This window comes from Pagrus pagrus, assembly GCF_965226575.1.
Source record: "Pagrus pagrus genome assembly, chromosome: 10".
Taxonomy (NCBI): domain Eukaryota; kingdom Metazoa; phylum Chordata; class Actinopteri; order Spariformes; family Sparidae; genus Pagrus; species Pagrus pagrus.
In genome coordinates this window covers 19861215-19881915 of record NC_140194.1, presented here as the reverse complement: position 1 = coordinate 19881915, position 20701 = coordinate 19861215, and the positions used below count along the sequence as shown (strand labels likewise).

Here is a 20701-nt window from a genome sequence, read left to right as displayed (position 1 = left end):
TAATCACATCATGCATCATAACATAACTATAATATTAAATGATCAGGTAAGGTTCCAATAGCGATGATGTATTTTTTTAGGCTAACCCAGAAGTTAGCATCAGCCTGGTTCCCTCGACAAAAAGCCTATGGGATTTTTTTAACTGGATTTTGTAATATCACCAAAAATAAGCTATGTGGCAAACACAATTTATGATACGTCACAGATGAACACCACTTTTGTGATTTTTGAAGCGTAAATGAAATCGCAAGAGGTAAAAGCTAATGTTGGCTATAAACAGATTACACAGCGGTCGCATGACTTGAACATCCCCACCACTAAGCGTCTTACTACACACGTTACTATGCACATTTTCTATAAATTGTGGTAAAGTTAGTTAGAAATTTTGTAACTAAAGTTGGCCAGTAAAGACAGACTGAGTAGATGAGCCTCCGTGTTCACTGCCATGACATTTAAAGTCTGTGACAACATCTCTCATTTAGCCACTTGTTAGCAACCACCGTTTTTAAGACATGTAAGCGGTTTATAATTCAATGTGGTACATTCAATGATGTATTTTAGGTCGTAGAACAAAACATGTAAATATCTTCAGACCTTATCTCAGGCATTTAACAGAAAACACATTTAAAAAACTCTAAGACTTAGAGACGAGGGGACTGGATGTGCCAACATGCAAACTGATTTCCGGGTTTTAGGACTACAAACCATTAATATTCCTCCAACTATCCCATAATACTCCTTCCATGACCCTGTAATGAGAGTTTAGTGCATGTATGGCATGGCTATTCTTACTCTCATCTCAGCTATTGCTGCTTTTGTTACCTAGAAAATAAAAGAAATAAGTGCACAAATAAGAGATGAACAGATGAATGTATGTCACACGCACGTACACAGAGGTACACGCACATACCGACGCGCACGCTCATGAAGAGCCGGTGCTTTGACTACAGGGCGCCCTGGAGATAATTGGTGTCCTTGGAGTTGAATAAGCTCATTCTAAAACACCTCAGGCCCGGGCTGTCCTGGTGTGTGGCTGTCTATTGAATAATTGATTCAGAGAGGGAGGGGGCGGTTACTATCAGATCTGAGCATAATGACTTTATATAATTAGCACGCAGCGCTGAAAAAACCATTTGACTGTGGGAGTTTTTTTTTTTGCTGAGAGAGGAGGAAGGAGGAGGGAGGAGGAGGAGGAGGGGGAGGAAGGGAGCTCTGCGAGGAGGCTCAGTCTGTGCAGAGGAGCTCGACTGAGGAGCAGCAGACACAGACATGCTTCTGCTCTGACATCAGCACTTTTAAAGCCTCTTCATCTGAGGACGTTTCTTCTCCAAGGTGATACCCGAGGACGCTGGTTTCATCCTCCACAGGCGATTTACTCCCTCACGCAAAGCGACTCCACGGCTGCTTCTCCTCCGTGTTTCTGAAGTTTGAGAGACTCCGGGTTAATACTGTCATCTGTTCAGAGTGCCACAGTGTTTGTTGTTGCTCTGCGGGGTGTGAACGTGCGCGCAGGAGGAGAAGGAGAAGAAGGAGAAGGAGAAGCGGCGGCGGCTCTCCTGTTGTTGTTGGACTGTTTGTTTCCAGAAGGATGGTGCTGGACAAGGAGGAGAGTGAGTACAGCTGCAGAAGACTGACGTGCATTTCTGTCCGCTGAATGTGTGTTAGATGTAAAATATGACAACAGACAAGGGAAGGATTGTACGCAGCCGTGCAGCAAATACTAAACAGATATTCCCTCAATTTACATCTCAAACTTAGTCTGTGAAACACTTTTTATCAAGATTAATGATTGGGCTGACTCCTTTGTAATCCTACCTAGAAAACTACTGAGTCTACAAGGAACTTAAAGGAGCACTATGTAGTTTTGGGGAATACATTTAAATCATAAATGTCTTTGACAGTATCTGCAAGAATCCTTTATAGCTTCAAACACTTAATTCCACCTGAAGGCAGCTTTTTTACCCCTAAGTTATGGAAAGATCCATCATATACATATCTCTTAAGTTTGTTTGTATTGTAAATGTTACATTTCTGATCTCAGGCACTCCAAAAAAGAAAATATCAAGAAACAAGGAGGGAAATATTTTAAAGCCTTTATTGTCGTGGCTAAATCATTGAAAAGCCAACATGTTCTAAGAGCACCTGACACAATTTTTGCCTTCATTGTGTTAAATAGAGCAACCAGTCATCTTCTCTTTTCTTTCATGTCTGACTTTGAGTTTCTTTTCCAAAATGACATAGTGCATCTGTTTTAGTTAAGGCTTTGTGTACCTAATAATGACTGAGACCACATTGAACATCTCTAATATTGTTTTATAATCCTGGAAATAATTAGAAAGTTTGAGGATTTATTAAGTAAATGAAACTCTTAGAAGTCAGACTGATATTCGGAGTAAATAGGAGCTTTCACAGCGGATTTCTCTGAAACATTTTACAGAAACTGGATCAGTTGTATCCAAAGCACGATCAGGCAGATCCAAAGTTAGGACACCATCAGAAGATCAACCCATCAAGAATACAGAATTAGCCACATTTCCAATCCAACATGTCAGTTTTCGAAACCACTTCTCAGGAGGGAAACAAGGCCAAACGCTTGAAGTGGGCTAAGAAATGCAAGATTTTCACAGTGGATCACTGTTTACTAAGTTTGAGATGTCTGGCAGAAACAGAAGGGTGTATGAACAGAAACAAATGCAAAATATTAGTATTTTGACTTGTGGGCTTAGACTGTTGGACTCTGGTGTAATGACTAAGTGGGTAAAGGCAAGTATTAGAACAATTACGTCACTTTACTGTGATGCAGCTCTTAAAACCAGGAACAGACAACACTTATGTCATATCATGATATAATGATTTCCACAATTTAGGATGACATATTGTCTCATAATAATGATAACGATGTAACATTGATATAATGCCCAGCCCTTATTTAAACTGACCTAACTGGTTATTCTTTATTTGAAATCATCATAATTCACGTAACAGTTAATATACAACAATCAAATGCTTGTTCATGACGTTGTATCTCCTTAGAGATCATGTTAAAACCTATGAGTTTGGGAAGTCTCTGTCTCTTTAATGATATAATGATACCTTTAATTATTCCAATATTCCTATAAATTCAGTTGTTAGTCATGACACATGTTCTACCTGTTCCTGAGAGACATTTTATCTGTCTCTGTGCTCTGTGTCTTCTGTTGTTTCCTGCCAGGTGTGTCTCTCGTCTCCCTCCAGTCAAGGGAGAAGCCGCGGGGCTGCGCCGGCTGCAACAGGAAGATCCGCGACCGCTTCATGCTGCAGGCGTTGGACAGGTACTGGCACGAGGACTGCCTGAAGTGCGCCTGCTGCGACTGCCGCCTGGGACGGCTGGGCTCCACCCTCTACACCCGGGCCAACCTCATCCTCTGCCGCAGGGACTACCTGAGGTAAGTCCCTTACAGGTGTATCTGGACTGAACTGAATAAGGGAAAGGAAACGAGAGGGGAACAAATCATCTGTGACCATTGCTGTTGCCATCAGAGAGGTTGCGTTTACAATATATTGATGATTTTAAAGGAAGAGTTCACCCAAAAAGCTTTTTAAAAGATTTTAAAGTAAGTCTCCATCTACTTCAGTTTTGTACTGTCTTGCTGTGAATCTCCAGAAATGTTTTATGGACTGAGAAACTAATTATTGGGGGATTTTATCATTTAAGTTGATATTGTATAATGTTAAAATGGGTACAGTGGCCTCTCATTGAGGCTCGAGCAGAAACTGAATGAATAACATGAGCAGATTTGTAACTTATAAGGAGAGATGTAGTAATGAATGAGCAGTTTTGTTTTGCCATCAGTATTTTACTAAATACTACTGTATAATACATCTACAAAACAACAGCTGTCAGTGAGCTTCCACAACGCAGATTACTGTGATTGTGTAAACTATCTTGAGTCAACTCATTCAGAGGTTTTGAGGATCCTGTCGGCTAATTTGATAAAGGTTTCAATCAAAAACAGCACAGCTAGGCAGGCAGCCAAATTTCACAAAGTCAAAAAGACTGCTCACAGCTTTTTTTGCCCCAAACTTAGCAAAGCCTCGCTCTAGGTGTGTCATGTTTCTGAGAGGATCCTACAAAACAGCTCAATTAATAGATCAAGTCTAAGCATGTTTTACCAACCTTTGGATGTGCTTCTTCAGTCTGTTTTTGACTCTGCAGAGTTCATTAAAGTAAAGTTTAGTGGATACAGACTTCTCTACCTTCAACTGTATTTGAAAAGCAATAACCTTGCATGGTTTTTATTTAACAGCAGCAGAGAAGGCAGATTGTTGACCTTTTAGTTTCTTTCAGTCTCTGTTGAAGGGGAGTGGAGCCCGAGTAGTGGATCATGTGGTTTATGATGGCTCAGCTTTCTCTGGTCACTTAACCTTTTTAATGAACTTTCATGCTAATTTGGTTTGATTTTCAGACAATAAAGCATGAAAAGGGAATGAAATGAGAGACTAGGTGGTGAAGTTGGCATTGAGCAATGAAAGCAGCAAGCGTGAAGATTTGATACTAATGACAAATATACAACAATACTCAGGGCTCCAGACTCATTTTTCACACTGGTTGCACTGGTCCACCTAACTTTTCCCTTTACGTGCACCAGTACATAATTTGGCTGCACCCAATAATATATTTTAACTTAAAATTTTAACAGGTTATTAGTTGGAAATACATGTTTTACATATGTGGACTGTAATCAATGAAAGTGGCTACAGCAGGCGTGAGAGCAGCATGTGCTGTATGTTCCACTGAGATCTGCTCTGCAAACATAACAATATCCTTCTGTTTATGTTTTTAGGAGATATGTGCACAGCCCTTTTATACAGAAATGTTTCATAAAGTGTCTGTATTTTGCTAAATGAAACTACCTGTATACAGAAAAAGACTGTCCAGCTTCAACTGTATGGTTTTGATCACCAAACAACTGCAGTCAGCTGTTTGGCAGCCTAGTAGGCTGTAATAACACCTGCCACCTTCCCCTCCACTTCCCTGTGTGAAAGTCTAAGGCTAATAAGATTATAATGTGAACGTGATATGCCACATTTGCTACTGATGTCAACCTTGGACATATCTGTGGTTTGTAAATGTTAACTGCTAACATTATATCCTGGTGACTGGGCTGTACAATCCCAGCTCAACATCTTTTTGTACCTGTGACTCAAACAACCCTGCACATTATCACCTCCACGAATGGGCTGCATACCTTACATGTTCAATGTAGCCAGAGTGTAACAGTCTCTGGTGGCCTTGCAAACAGTCCAGCACATAACCGACCTGTAAAACACTGATGGTCAGTTTCATGCTTTGGTTTTTGAACAAATGAAACAAACTAGATATATAATGTGCTCATTAGTGAGCATTAGAGGTGCTGGCAGTCTGCTTTTCTTAGCTTTGGAGATAGCCATTTCCATCCATTTATGCTAAGCTAAGCTAAGCTAAGCTAAACTAACTGTCTGCTGACTCCAGCTAAGTTGTTGTCAAGAAAGTGAATAAGAAAATCGAAAATTAAATGTCAAAATATCGCTATAAGAGCATTGCTACCAAGCGCCAGTAACAACTAAAGTGCTGCTAATGCTAATGCTACATTACCTGCCAAGTCTCTCACACTTGTCACACTCTGAAGCACTTCAGACTCTTTAAAGACTCTTCAGATAGAAATAAATGTTTTCAGATTGGAAGAACAGCTCCTTCTTTGTATAATGATTCACAGACCCGAGAGGTCGAGTGTTGCATAACCTCACTCCAATTACTTTAATTTATTTAAAGCATGTTTTAACTTCACTGTAGATTCAAGCAGGTTTCAACCTTCACAATCTTTTGCCCATGAATCTTGATGACACCACTTATACACAAACCTTAACCTCCCTCAAACGGCCCATCTGAGAGTTATACACCCTCATTTTCTTGCCTGAAATAATGACGTCTGGTGTCAGGTCAGCAGGAGAACTCCTGATATCTCAGCCACATTGCTGAACTCATGTGTTAGTCTCATGTACAATCCAGCTGGATTTGGTTGGAGCTAAGTCTCTCATTAGCTGCGCTGCACTTAAGAGACCAAAACCCCTTTTGACAGTTAAATTGGCTAGATTGCCTCCTGTTTTCCTCATCATTGCGAGGGTGCAGACCGAAAGCCTTTGAAGAGCGGGATTAAAACCATGTGATTTCTTTTAATTGGACCATTAGTAGAGAATTAGCATTGAGCTTCGTAGCCTCGTTAAGGAGAATGAAAAAACCCACCAGGTGCCTGCTCAGGACTCAGGCTCGTTAGATCAGAACATTCAGTTAATTAGGACTCTCTTTTGTTCCAGAGTTGGTCACTCGTTTGATGACGTTTTTTCATTGTCGTCCACATGCTCGGGCGCTTTCCTCCCTCCTCCTGCGGATGTCGTTTTTCATAACGGTTCCCCCTCAAACCTCCTTTTCTATTTGGCCTCTAATGGAATATGGAAATCAGTGGCGGCCACTTATCTTCATGTGTGTCAGGCTCTGAGGGAGCCGTTTGTTCGTTCCTTTAGAGGTGAATGAGAGGTGAAGCAATCTGCAGCTGGTCAGCACTGAGTCACACAGTATTTAAAAACAACACAGGGTTTGTTCTCAGGTAGATTGAGGACAGAGTTCAAATGCTGTCAGATAAATTGTTAGTTTCAGAGGAGTGTAATAAATCGACTCTCAACTTCTCAAGTTCTGAAGCCCCGTGAGGCAAAAAACACCCGTCTGGTTCTTAAAGTGACATTTTCATATCTGTGAATCTCCATTTTGATGCTCTCTATCAGCAGCTCATGTAATGCAGTAGTGATCCAAGTTTGGCCAGTTTATGGACGCTTTATTTGACACTCATGAGAAAAATCATCTAAGTTTCCTGCAGCAGCAACAGAAGTTTGCTTAAAGTAGATACAATCTAAATAGTAGTGATCCTGCCTTCACACAGAATAAGAAGAACATTGTTACAACATTATTTTAAGATGGCTTGCCGCTTTGGGAAGCCTTCAATCACACCGTACATAAATAGAGACCAGGCTAAAACAAGCTCAAGTTGAACAAGACACAGATAAACTGTGTATGTGAGGATTAGGTTTTAGATTTCTATAAAAATACCAGAGATGGCAAAATTACAGATACTTGCGTAGAGTAGAAGTACTGATTCAACTTCTTTACTCAAGTAAAAGTAAAAGTAAAAGTAAAAGTACAGGCTCTGAAATGTACTCAAGTATTAGTAAAGAGTCTTCCTCTGAAGGACATTTCTACCGGCCATTTCTGTGCAAAGCTACTGTTGCTGAACCTCACGTCATATTAATACAATTCAAAGACTATTTAAGTAAAAGGATGAATCAACAGGATTTGTCTGAGTTGTTACTAAACACACCACAAAGATAGACGATTGTTGAGTTTCACTTCCAGGCTACGAATTGCACATTTTGGGTTGGTAAAGCGTCGAGGCAGAGGGCTGCAGGGTCTCTGCAGATATGAGACACTAACACAACTTATTTTCCCATTCCAGTCCCCCTCTCTTTCTGTTTCCGTCTTCTTACGTGTTTTATGCCGTTTTGTCCTCCTACGTCTTCCGAGTGTGATTTGCACTGACAGGTTGAAATCAGTCTTGTGATGTTGGGAAGGCGACGTGCAATGATGCAAAATAAACATAATCCACTCAGATGCATTCAAGCAAAAGTAACAAGCCTTAAAATGTTAAGATGTAGGGGTGAAAAGTGAAAATTTGTAAGAAGAAAATCACTCTATTTGAGGAGGCACACAAAAGTAAATACATAACACAAAATCAAAGGGTAGTTGTTGCTTTTTGTGCTGCTCAGTTGCTGATTCATATCCAGAAAGATAAGATCATTTTAGTAGATCCAGAGGGGGAATTCAAGAAACAGGAAACAGGTGAAACAGTTGATCAGGAAGTGAACATTATGTAGATTCACAGATTTAGGAGTTAATCATTACAAACTAGCAAAGATCTTTACAACAGCAGTCGTATCGCTTTTGTCAAAAGGGGACCTAAAATCAACAAAAACTGAAAGTTCCTCGTAGTCACTTTAATATACTTCTATTGTGCATGGTCCACTAAGTCCCGACTAGTTCCTTATTTGTCACTTGTTCCTAGATAACGATTCAGGTGATACCAGTAAAAGTTCTAGGCTTGCTCTTTTGCATGTTAGCAGTGCTGCTGTATTCATAGCAGTGTTGGTTGGTCTGGCAGTTTTGGTCCACAGTGAAATATGGATGGATTGCCAAGAAAAGACTGTCATAGTCCCCAGAGGATAAATTCTAATGACTGTGACCAAACAGCTGCAAAACAAATAAGATTCTGACAAAACATTATGATTAATAAAATACATTTATTGTGTTATAAACATCAGGTGCAACTTTAAAATAAACAAGTGCTTGATTAATGGTTTAGAAAACATTTCATTGTTTGTTGGCTGTCAAATAACGATGAACCAAAGTTTAATTAGCTTTAAAATGTATCATTTATTAGTGATGGTTATTATAAGGTGTTACTGATAAGCCCTTCAGCCTCAGCTCTACTTTGTGTTTAGAGCTAGTTAGCAACTTTAAGCATGCAAACACAGTAACCTACGATGTCGAACATGGTAAACATTATACCTGCTAAATGATAACAGGTAAGCATTGTTGTTGTGAGCCATATTAGCATGGCGGTAGACAATCTTGTTAATTAGCTAACAGTAGCTTGATCGCATCAGTGTTAATCTTGGATTTTATTTACATTTAACTGTGATGTAGGCTCTGTGGTTATTTTGGCTCTGGATTGTTGACATTTTTACAGTTATCGCCCACCATCTTTATATCTTCTGCTCAGAATTACAATGAGGAGGCTGATGTGAATGATTGTTCCCACTTGGCTGCTCATAATCCATACAGTACGATGTAAGCACTATGGCAGCAACAGCAATAAGCAGGCAATAATTCCTGGAAATGCAGTTTGCCTCTTTACACTGACTCAGACACAGAGCGTCCTGTTGAACTACTTTCTAGACTCGTCCTCCCTTTATTTCAGTGTTTTTCCCCTCTTCAGCTCTTGGCTGAAATGTATATCAGTGCGTCCAGACTTCAGGTCTGCTTGTCGCCCTCTTCCCCTCTGCAGGCTCTTCGGGGTGACGGGGAACTGTGCAGCCTGCAGTAAGCTGATCCCTGCCTTTGAGATGGTGATGAGAGCCAGAGACAACGTCTACCATTTAGACTGCTTCGCCTGTCAGCTCTGCCGCCAGAGGTAAGATTAGGGGAGCAATTAGCCAGGGAGATCAAATTCAGTCGACTTATCTGGGAGGTGTACTAGTGAGCTCACTGGTCGTCATGCGCATTGTAATCAGAGTGTGATGAAACTTACTGCACAGTTTGAAACCTCGAGGGGGTAAAACTTTGTATATCACTTCGATAGTTAATCAGCCAGCAATCATGCAAGATTAATTTTCTGATTATGCAGCGATGGTGTTCACAAATGCTTTAAAAAAAAAGATGCCTGAAATGTTCCTCCGGGACCTCATGATTCACTCAGCTCGTGCAAGAACCAAAGACCCACTTCCATATTTTTATTTCTCTCTGCAGATTCTGCGTGGGAGACAAGTTTTTCCTCAAGAACAACATGATCCTGTGCCAGCTGGACTATGAAGGAGGCCATCTTAATGGCAGCACGGAGAGGCAGACTCAATAAGAGGTAATATAGTGATGAGGATGACTTACAGGCCCAGACAGCTGCTCTGACAGTTTGAACTAAACCATGCGCTCAGATATCTGGAAGGTATACAAGTGAGCTCACAAGCTCATCCCAGATATGACCATATGTAGAGAGGAGACTTCAAACCATAGGGCTGCTGACATGAGCAAGAGGATCCAGAGATATGTTGATGAGGCATTTTATCTTTGAAAACGTTGGATGCATATGTTCATTTATGAGCGCAGAATGTCTGTTAATATTATCCTTGTTGCGCATCACGTCTGGTTTGTGATATTTAAAAAGTCTCAAGGGCATATAAATCAGGCTGAGAGCTGGATGTGTCTCATTCATTACTGCGCTAAAACTGAAACCACCCAAACAGTGCCTCAGTTAATGTCACCTTTTAAATCAGTGAGACAAACTGGTATTTGTTGTGGCTGCTGAATCTTTAAACGCTGCCCCTTAAATTTAAACTGATAATGGAGCTCTACAAGCTGTACTATACTATGTATGGGAGGATATGAAAATGTCATGTCATGATTATCCTGCTCAAAATAAGTACGATTTACAATATTATCCTGATACTGCGATCAGCTTAGTTTTAGTCTTTTTTTATCGCGAAATCTTACAGATGAGAGCACCTTTCATGCCCCGCCCCCTTTTGGGTAAAAACAGCCCCTCTAATTTGACAGGTGGTAAATGCAAATGCAGTTTAATAGAATTAAATAAGAATACTGAATGGATTTTCAGCTATCAGGAGCCCAAATCTGATGTCCAGACAGGCAAACAATCATGTTATGTTGTAGATGATCTGTTGAAGAAAATCAATCACTTTACTGTCCCTCAAAGTACGCAGGCTGTTGTCTGGTTTGGTGAATGAGAGTGTGAAGTTTGCAGTTTTCTTTTAGGGAAATCACATTTTTTAAACAGTTACCTCTCGTAACCGCCTGCAGGTTTAAACACATCTTTAAAGCTTTAAACAGCAGACAAATAACTCCTGTGGGAGCAGCAGAGCTTTTCCTCCATTGAGCCTCTCGACGAGCGTGAGCAGCGTGAGATCGGCTGTGAGGGCAGATGGGAGAAATTTGAAAGCAAGTGCAGAAAAAACCACAAAATCCACAATTATGAGTGTTTCAGGGTTCAAAAACATGCCCGAAATCCACCAGCAGCCCAACCTCTCATTATGATACCAACTCTACAACTGCAGTTCATAAAACACACGACACCAGACAGGACATCTGACAGACAGTTTGTACTTTTTAGGTCTTCCAGAGTTCACGTTGAGACACTTCGGGAGATCATTTTACTTTTTCTGCATTACATCTTGATACATTTGAGGACTTGAGCGACTCTGAGGGCTATTTCAATTTTCTGTTGACTGAGGTGCGAAATGAGGAATATTTTATTCATGTGCGGACAGATGTTTGTCATTCGCTGTATATTTTGTTTGGAGAGCGTCAGAATGGAGGTCTACTTTAGAAATGTGGCTCCGACTCTGTAATTTTGATAAAATGACCACACTGAAGGTTTTTTGGCTTCCACATGTTGTAACTCTCTGACTTTTTTCTCTCAAGACCCAAATAACTTTGTTGATGTTGGATTTTTGGCAGATTTATTTAAACTTTTGTCAAAATGTGACCACTGGCCCACTGCGTTTTATGTGTATTTATTCTTGGTTCTCCCCCTTCTTGGGTTACACATTAATTTATTTAAGAGCTTCGTGCCACTGGGCTGAATGTGGATGAAAAGTTAGAGAATATGAATGCAAATCAGATTCTGTGTTTATTCTGAATATCAGTGAAATTTAATTGTGAAACCAAATTACATAAGTGACATTTTGCTCTTCAATACACTCACCTCCTACTGAGTTATACAACCTCAGGGAATTAGCTGCATTCAGTCTCGTTAATCACCAACTCAAGTACTGAAGTGAAAACAGGGAGGTGTACTCAAAGGGTAAAGCTCTTTTCATGTTGACTATGGGAAAAATCCAGATTAACTCATTCTCAATCATTTAAAAGACAGGACAAATACATTTAAGTTGTGTGTTAATGTTCTAGTTTGTAAATGAGTAAGAGGCAGTAAGAAAATGGTGCTGACTACGGTCCATGAGATTTTAGTAACACTTTGTAATACTGCTTGCAATTTACTGTATAGTTTCATTGTGTGAAGTATAACAAGGAAACACCACGGTGTTACGTAACCACGTCACAATGTGGGACAAGTCAAGAATTTCTTTCTACCATGTTGACTTTAATTCAAGATAGTAACCTGATTTAACCAGGTAGTCTCATCGACATTAAGATATTTTTCAAGAGAGACTTGAGAGCAATAAAAATCCACACAAACAGCAAACAAGTACATGTCCAAATCCAGGCATCCAGCAATCAAGCAGCAAAATCTAATTTATGAATATAAAATCACAAGAGTCATAAAAAAGGCTCAGATAGAAATATTTTTAAAATCTCCTCGGGGAAATAAATGGATCGAGCTTGATTTATTAGGCACTCAGAGCTGTCTCCTGTCTAGATTAGTGCATATCTAAAGCTCAACAGATATTTTCCAAACACAGATACTGTAGTAAAATGCAGCCTACTTTCACATACAGTCAGTCTTTGGTTTCCAATAAAGTTACAACTTATCTGTCTTTGAAATATAATAAAAATGATATTTAATGTTTTTTCTAAGATAGTTCCTCTGTAGCAAATCACACCACCATTCGTTGATAACATACACCACAGTTAATTATAAGATAATGGACACATGGAGCTGATCATGTCTAAAACCACACAGAGTGACCTGGAGCTGTTTAAAACTTTCTTCTCTCTCTGCAGGTCAGAACAGGAATACTCTGAGCCAGTTCAACCAAGAAACTCCCAGCAGCACCGTCGGCTCGCCAGCTTCCTGTTTCAGACTGAACCATGTGTGAAAACAACACCAATGGAACATGTTTCCAGGAGCCCATGATTGAACTCTTAATTACAGAGCTGCGTGGTAAACAATCCTGAAAATGGACGTCTCTGATCAGACAGTCCAGAGATGAACACAGTGGAACTATCAGGAGGATGTTTTCCAGAGCGCTTAACGTGGACTGAGATGGTTCTGCCCTTTTTTATGCATTCGACAAATTATTTGAAAAGTCTTGAAATACTAGATGGATGGAGGGAAGCCAATCAGGCCACACCAAGTCATCCATCACAGAGAAAAATACTAAGTTGTCTATTGTAGACGTCTCTCTGATCGTCAAATCACTCTGACAGTCACCGAACTCCACCCTTCTGGCATGTAGGAAGCCCCAAACAAACCAGACATGTTTGCAAATATAGTTTGGCTCGGCTCAACAACTGAGGAGTGATTTGTTTCTGCTTCATCTCTCTGCCTCTAGACTCGGACGGCAAGGGACGCTTCAAAACCAACATAGTTCTGTTTGATCTCAAGCTGTTTTTTCTCAACTAATTAAAATTAATTTTAATTTCAGTGTGTGTGCTCGTTATTAATGTACTAATGTGACCAAAATCAGAGAAACATCATTTTAAGATCCTCTCCAGACATTTTTTGAGATACAGACAACAACAAAAAAGTTCAATAAAGTACTTTCTTCTTCTTAAAATTACATACTCTCCTTCCAGAATTTATGGATATGCTAATACAGGGTCTTCTAGTGTCAACCTATGCATATGAAGTAATTATAAGCGTATAATCGTAAGTACAAATGTTTGTTTGATACAGACTGTTGTGGTTTAGACAAAAAGGACAGTAGGCAAGAATAATCCAAGAGCGGGAAAACTAAACTAAGTGAAAACCAGGATAACATACAGGTAAAACACGAGGAGAAGACACGACCAGGAAACAGACGTGAGACACTGAGGAATCAATGACGAGTGAAGAACACACTTCAATACACAAAGGCTGATATGTAATGGAACACAGGGGAGCAGGAAAAACAGTGGGAAACAGACAAAGACAGGAAGTGGCATGTAAAACGTGACAAATGAGGATGTAATCTACAAAATAAAATGTCAAAACAAATGTCACAACATCATGATTTTAGTAAGAAATGAAAATTGTGAAAACATGATAAAAAAACTGGTAATTTCCACATATTGTGAATTACATTGCAATTGTGATGTCAAAACAGTTGCAGCATGTTTTTCTTTCTTTTTCTTTTTTTAAAACATATTGTGCAGCCCCTTTTGAAAAAGTGCGTGGTGTAACTTTATTTATATAATTTTGAGTTACTTGCAGACTCATTTTGTCTAATTCCATGGTGGGGAATAATAAAACATTAATAAATAAATATGAATTGACAAACCATTAGGAATTATTTCTACTTTATATATGTCTGCTTTTTAAAAAAAAATAAAAATAGAACAAATTAAATCAGGCTGTGTGTTGACAAACTCCTCTCCTCTTACAAAAAGCAAAGACAAAACTTTATTACATGTACTGTATCTCAACAATTTACAAAGTCACAACATTCACAATTGTAATGCAGACAGAAAAAGACATTAAATTGAATATATAAATACTAACCCTGGAATGATGTGCTACTTTTATGACTTTTGTTTTTATAAAATTAAAAAAGGGCTATAAAAAGAATAATTTCAGTGCTTTTTACAATGAATTCAGACTGTATTGTAAATAAATCCTTGAAATATATGAACCTAAAATCTCCAACTGATGAAATGTGTACAATTCTACAAAATAATAGCCTCTGAATGTATCAACCTTTAATCCTTATTAAAGACCATCTATGTATCGAATTTCTGATTTATTTATTTTCCATTTCATACATTTAATATTATGTTCTCTATATATTTTAATGTATTAACCCTGTTTTTAGTAGTTTAATTATATGGTTTTTGTAGGGAAAGAAAAGAAAGGGAAGAAATCAAGACGGTCGTTTGGCGCCACCCTGTGGTGAAACACATACGTTGCAGTTCCGACGCACTTCCGGTCCTCCAGTCAACAAGGAAGTGGAACTGATGGATGAGAAACGACACCGACCCACCGTCCCCTCTGTCTTCTCACCGTAAACCGGGCACATATCATCGCTCTCCGGCAGGAAGGTGATCTTCCGTCTCTCATCATGGCGATGTCGACATTTCAGAAGGTGACCCTCGCGACGTGCCTCGTGCTGTGCGTCGCGCTGCTGCTTCCTAAAATGCTGCTGTCCCGCGGGAGGAAGGATGCTGCTGAGCGGCCGGAGGGTGCGTCACCTTTAACTCTTCCTGTGTAAATCCGTCAAAACGTCTTCAGCTCGATGTTGAGGATTGAAGCTTGTTATTGTAGCTTTTCATGTTGTGATTGAACGTGTATGTTTGTATTTTAAACCGCAGTCTGTCCTGCACATCACCGCTGAATCACCCATCAACCGTGCAGTTACATTTCCTCCCTGAGGAGGGCGCCAAACACACCGTAACACCTGTCTGCAGTTTATTAGATGTGTGTAAAAGAAGAGGGCTTGAGCTATAGAAACACTGCCTTGCCAGTTTATTAGGTACACCCAGGTAAAGCTAAACCACTCTACCTTTATTGGTAAACACAGGGTGGACTAAATGATGGTTTAAGGCAGTATAGTTCACCAGCATCACAATCTGCAGCCTCCTTAATAAACCTTCAGTTGAATCGACCCCTCTAAAGCAGGTTCAACTAAAACTTGACCTAAAAGTTTAAACAATTATCAAAAAAGTTGTTGATTTATTGAAGTTTCTGTCGATTGATTAATGGCACCAGCTCTAAATGAGATGCAGAGAGCCCATCTGGATTGTTTGTTTTTTAAAATCTGTAAATAGGGGAACATATTCAAACTTCACAGGATGTGAATATTTATGTCTGTACACGTCAAAACAACAGATGTTCAGCTGTTTTTACATCGTCACAACTTAAGTGTCTCTTTTTAACCACATCAACCATATCATAATTTGTCTTTTTATTGGCCTTTTCAGGCTGGATGCATCTTTTCTTGTGTAAAGATATTTTTAAGCAGTAGGTTTTATTAGTATAAAGGTACTAAACATATGACACGATCAATAGAAGCTGCAGACTTCAAAAATGAGGAAGTACAAAAACTTTCCCCACTGATATCAGCATGATGTCTATCTGTGCCAAAGGTTTCTGTTTAAAGGGGAAAACAAGCCTGTGTGTCGCAGGTGTGATGCAGTCTTTTAGATTAAACATGTCCACTTCTTCAGAATAATCACTTGTTACTGCAGAGTTTAACACAATTCTATAAAGTTATGTGACTAAAGCTGCAACAATTAATCAATTAAATTATTCGTTTTCTGACATTTTATAAACCAAATAACTAATTGATTAATCAAGAAAATAATCCACGATGAAAGTAATCATTGGTCGCAGACCTAAGACAAATTCTTGTAGATTTGTTGTTCTGGTTCAGATTGTGTTGTACTCTGCTGTTATTGATGTTGTATATCAGTCATGTTTTCCTAAACTGACCCTCAGGAGAATCCTCCTCCTCCCCTCCCTTCAGGTCCAGGTCGCCTCCCTCCGATGATGCACCGTCAGACTGCCCCGGAGGGTCGAGGCCAGAGGGCTGCGGCCGCCGGCTTCTCCAGAGCCCACAACACCGAGGCCATAGCCCGGGCCAAGGGAGCAGGAACGGGGGTGGGAACCGGGGGCAAGTCCAACCTGGCAGGACAGATCATCCCCGTGTACGGCTTCGGGATCTTACTCTACATTCTCTACATACTGTTCAAGGTGAAACATCAGAGACTCAACACAGCCTCTGAATGACGATGATGACAGAGCAGGTGTAAAAAGTACTCACGACCTCAACTTAAAAGTTTTGATTATTGATTATTTCTTCTTCTTAATTAATGTTTTGATCAGACATTAAATAAAAATCTGATTAGAGACGATTCTTTTAAGGCAAAGTTTGTGTACAGCTGCTTATTGTGAAGGCAATATTTAACATTCAACAAGATTAGCTTGGAAGGCTTTTATCAAAACTCAATTAATTTGGTATAAAAGCTCAAGGATTTATTATAGAATGTAAATTCACAGTAACATTTATTCAAGCAAGTAACAAAGTATCTGACATCGCAGGAAAGATCAAACTATGTAGAAAAGTTAATTATCAACATTTCACTTTGATAATGAATAGTGCTGTTTGTCAGAAAAAATAACTGTCGGTGTGCAAGTGATTTAAATACAAATGGAAACTCTGCTGGGGATTTTGTTGAGTGTTTTACTTTCACTTTATTGCCACTGATGCACATTAACAGGCAGTTAACATCATAAAAGAAAATCACCTTGCGATCGTAGGTTTATCTATTTTAACGCTGTTATTGTCTCCGTGTCAGATCACATCTAAAGGGAACAGCAAACCACCAGAGAGCAGGTTTCCTTCAGTTCGGTCCGAGAACATGAAGAGAAAGATCAGTGAGTATCAGTCAACATCAGTGCAACTCATTCTTTCTTTAGCCACCTTAATCACTAACTTCCATCTTATTTATTTAAAATAAAAGCAGTGAGCGCTGCATTGAAAAAGACGTCTATCACATGAATATAAATTCTTCCAAAAAAGTGTATTTTCTGCTTTGTGGGAAGTCCTTTAGATTGATACAGTATTTTAAGTAGCTGTGTGTGTGTGTCACATCCAGTCTCAGAAACCTCCATGATGTGCATTTTTACGGTGCATTAACGTAATGAGAAATAAATTAATGTTGGTTATTTTCTGGCATATTGATTCCCACAAAGCCTCACGCAGCAAGATGAATTACAGTCCGCTCCGGCTGTGAAAACAAGAACTTGACGTTTTCCAAATAATCCTAACTGCCTACACTTGTGCGTGTGGTCAGTTTCTGTCTGTTCTGTCGTCTCAGATTGTTCATTTTTTCTCCCTCTGTCGCCTTCCAGCTGACTTTGAGTTGGCTCAGCTGCAGGAGAAACTGAGGGAGACGGAGTTGGTGATGGAGAATATTGTTTCCAACGCCCACCACAGTCCTGAGAGGTGGGTGTGTGCCTGTACTGAGGGATCATTTCATCAGTCGGCCTCCTCCCTCTCTTTTCCTGACAGAAATGGCCGGTTTGATTGAATCATTTGTTGATTAGTTAATTTAATCGCATGCTTGCAATAATTTCTTCCAAAGTAAAGATGAAGACAAACACGACACTCCCATAAAGATCATTTCCTTTCCTCTTGTGCAATCTATTCAGTCCCTTAGATATAATGATCTCTTATTCCTGTATGTGGGTTGTTTTTAACACTTCCATGTGTTATCTTCATTGTAAAAGCTTAAAAAGGTGTATAACCTGTTAGTGTGAGCGTTATAATCATCTTCGAACTATAAAATGTGTAAGTTTTATTGTACTTTTTTGGACGATATCCTCACAGATATCAGGCTGTTGTGTTAAAATAGTATCCTGGAAAATTATCAAGAGAATTCAACCAGATCAACACCTAAAAGACCAAACATGAAGTGACTCTTGTTATTTCTGGCAGCCCTACATCAAGCACACCACCAGCCGATCAGTGTGTTAGTGTTAATGGTAATGAGGGTTAAATGTGTAGTTTTCTGTATGTGTTGCAGGCTGAAGGGCGTGACGGCGGATCAGGAGGAGAGTCTCCTGCAGCAGCTGACGGAGATAACTCGGGTGATGCAGGAGGGCCAGCTGGTCGACAACGTGACTCCAGAGAAGAAGAGCCAGGATGACTGGGAAGGTACACGAGCACTGTGACACTGCAGGAATTACAGTTTACTAAAAAAAACTCTTATATCACCACTCCAGAGATTTGTTAGCACAAAATGGAGTGGTGCATTCAAGTGCTTTTGGTAAATTCCATCATCTAATAGTAGGGGTGTAACAATATTGAGACTAAGACTACTCTTTGGGATGATTTCTTGACCTTTTTCTTAAAGTATCTGCAGGTTATTTTGATTCTCTATTTGCATGAACTGAAACCAGTGGCTTCCTGGGCTGCAGGAGATCAGTCTAAAATAGTCTAGCGCACATGATTTATAGGTGGTTGGCTAAAAACTAATTTCAGTTGCAAAGTAATACTGGAATCCTGACAAAACCCCAAAACCTCAGATTGATTTTTTATAGATTTCAGCTGTCACTGCTGAATCAGATGATGGGTTTTTGACAAACACTTCCACCAGTGTCAGTCAAGGAAATGGTGATCGATTAATGACTTATTAAATTTCCCTAAAATGTCTGCAGATTATCCCGAGGAGCCTCAGCAGCACTGGGAACATTCCCGCTGCTGCTGTCAGCACCACAGTCCACAGGCGGAAACAGAGGCCGAGAGGACCCAAGCCGATGGAGCCGACGTGGAAAACATACACGAGGACGTCACAGGTGGAGGAGAGGCTGAGCAAACAGAGGCTGTGAACGAATCTAATTTTACAGCAGTAAGTGAAGCGGACGTGGGTCCAGACAGTGATGTCGGTGCGAATGAGAGCCCGCACGAACACAAGGACGGAGGGGGTAAAATCGATCTGGGCGTCCCAGAGGAGGACCTGGCCGGAGTCCTGGAGGAGCTGGAGCTCTCACTGAAGATGACGTCCATGATGGAGCAGGAGAAGATGGAGGACCTCAGCAGGTCGACGGAGACAGAAACTCCCTGCAGCACGGTCAGACGGAGGAACAAGAGGAGGAGAGCAAAGAAAGCCTCGCGCTGACCTCCAACTGCGTATAAACTCGAGCCTGGGCCTCGTGAGGACAGCTGCTTTTTGAATCAGCTCTCATCAGAGGAGCATGAATGTTGGTGAATGCGTGAAAACGTGTTGCCAGCTTTGTTTATCTTTACTTGAAGTTAAAAAGTGAGAAGATGTGCTTACCTAAAATGGAGTAAGTGTAGGCGAAGGTCTTTTGAAAGACAAGACAGGGGCCTCATTTGTAAAACGCTAATAATCGAATATAATAATGCCCGTCGACTTATTTATAATTACTTTTATTAAACCAACACTGAGATGCTTCCAGGACTCTAGTGTCAAGATCTGATGTGAGAATGTGCTCTGAAGGCTTTCGCACTGTTTGTGATCGAACCCACTTCCTAGTTATTCACATAAAGCTCTTAAACTAAAGGGTTTTTTACATGTTTCTAAATGTCAAGCAAACATTTCAAAACCTGTTCCACTAAATAATATATATAATATTTTGAAATTAGTAGTAGTTGTAGCTCAGATCAGGACATATTTAGAAATTCTGATGTGAGCAGATATTATGCAGTTGGGGATGCTGGATCCAAATGGGAAATAGGTTTTTATCACGTCTCACATTTATTGGGGCTTTTGTGCCTTTTCTCACCTGGCAAAACATTTGTTGAACTCACAAAACTCTATTCAAATTATAGACATTTTAAACTTCCTGTGGTCTTTAAGATGATTTGTATAACCCTGACTTCCCTCTAACTCACTGTGTAGTTCTGGGGGAGAAACTTTAAGAGAAGTCAGTCATGACTGAATAAACAATCTGTCCTCAGAGGACAACACAGTTTCATCCTGTTTTACTTTATTTATATTTGCTTCTAAACAGCCACGTTTCTAGCTTCAAACAGTATTCACCTCTGAGGACAGCTAGTTTTTTCCAGTTATGGAAATATATCAAATAAATACTTCTGAGTTTGTATTATTACCATATTAATATTATAAATATTATGGTTCTGAGTCTGAATTTATTTTCCAAAACTACATAGTGCACCTTTAAAGCAACAAGATGTAACTAGGGTTGGCGTCTGACCGGAGCTGAAGTTACATTTTGTTGCTTTAAGTATGAAGACATACAGTAAAAGAGATGCACTTAATTCAAGCGGACAAGACCTATTGGACATTAAAGGTCCCTCTGTAAGTGTTTGTGATGGACCTGCTGTCTTGTGCTCTAAATTATTTAAAGATTTTTACTTTTATAAACTGAATTTATTTATTTGCTGTTCAGAAAAGCACCTGGGTATGCATATCCACGATTTAAATACTGTTAATTACTTGAATAAAATGTTCTGGATTATAAACTTTCGGCTTTTGATTTGATTT

The 20701-nt window shown here is 39.7% G+C and overlaps 2 protein-coding genes across 2 annotated transcripts; both read left to right on the top strand.

Moving 5' to 3' along the window:
* The first annotated feature begins 1211 nt into the window (after positions 1–1211).
* On the top strand, positions 1212–13178 carry LOC311263338 (rhombotin-1-like). Its single transcript, XM_084363320.1, has 5 exons — positions 1212–1610; positions 3212–3425; positions 9132–9257; positions 9593–9701; positions 12536–13178. Exons 1-4 carry the CDS (start codon positions 1589–1591, stop codon positions 9696–9698), a joined length of 468 nt encoding a protein of 155 aa, XP_084219446.1. The 5' UTR covers positions 1212–1588; the 3' UTR covers positions 9699–9701; positions 12536–13178.
* A 1490-nt stretch (positions 13179–14668) lies between these two features.
* Positions 14669–20171, top strand: ric3b (RIC3 acetylcholine receptor chaperone b). Its single transcript, XM_084363276.1, has 6 exons — positions 14669–14911; positions 16195–16421; positions 17027–17105; positions 17583–17676; positions 18257–18387; positions 18891–20171. Exons 1-6 carry the CDS (start codon positions 14791–14793, stop codon positions 19349–19351), a joined length of 1113 nt encoding a protein of 370 aa, XP_084219402.1. The 5' UTR covers positions 14669–14790; the 3' UTR covers positions 19352–20171.
* The last annotated feature ends 530 nt before the right edge of the window (positions 20172–20701 follow it).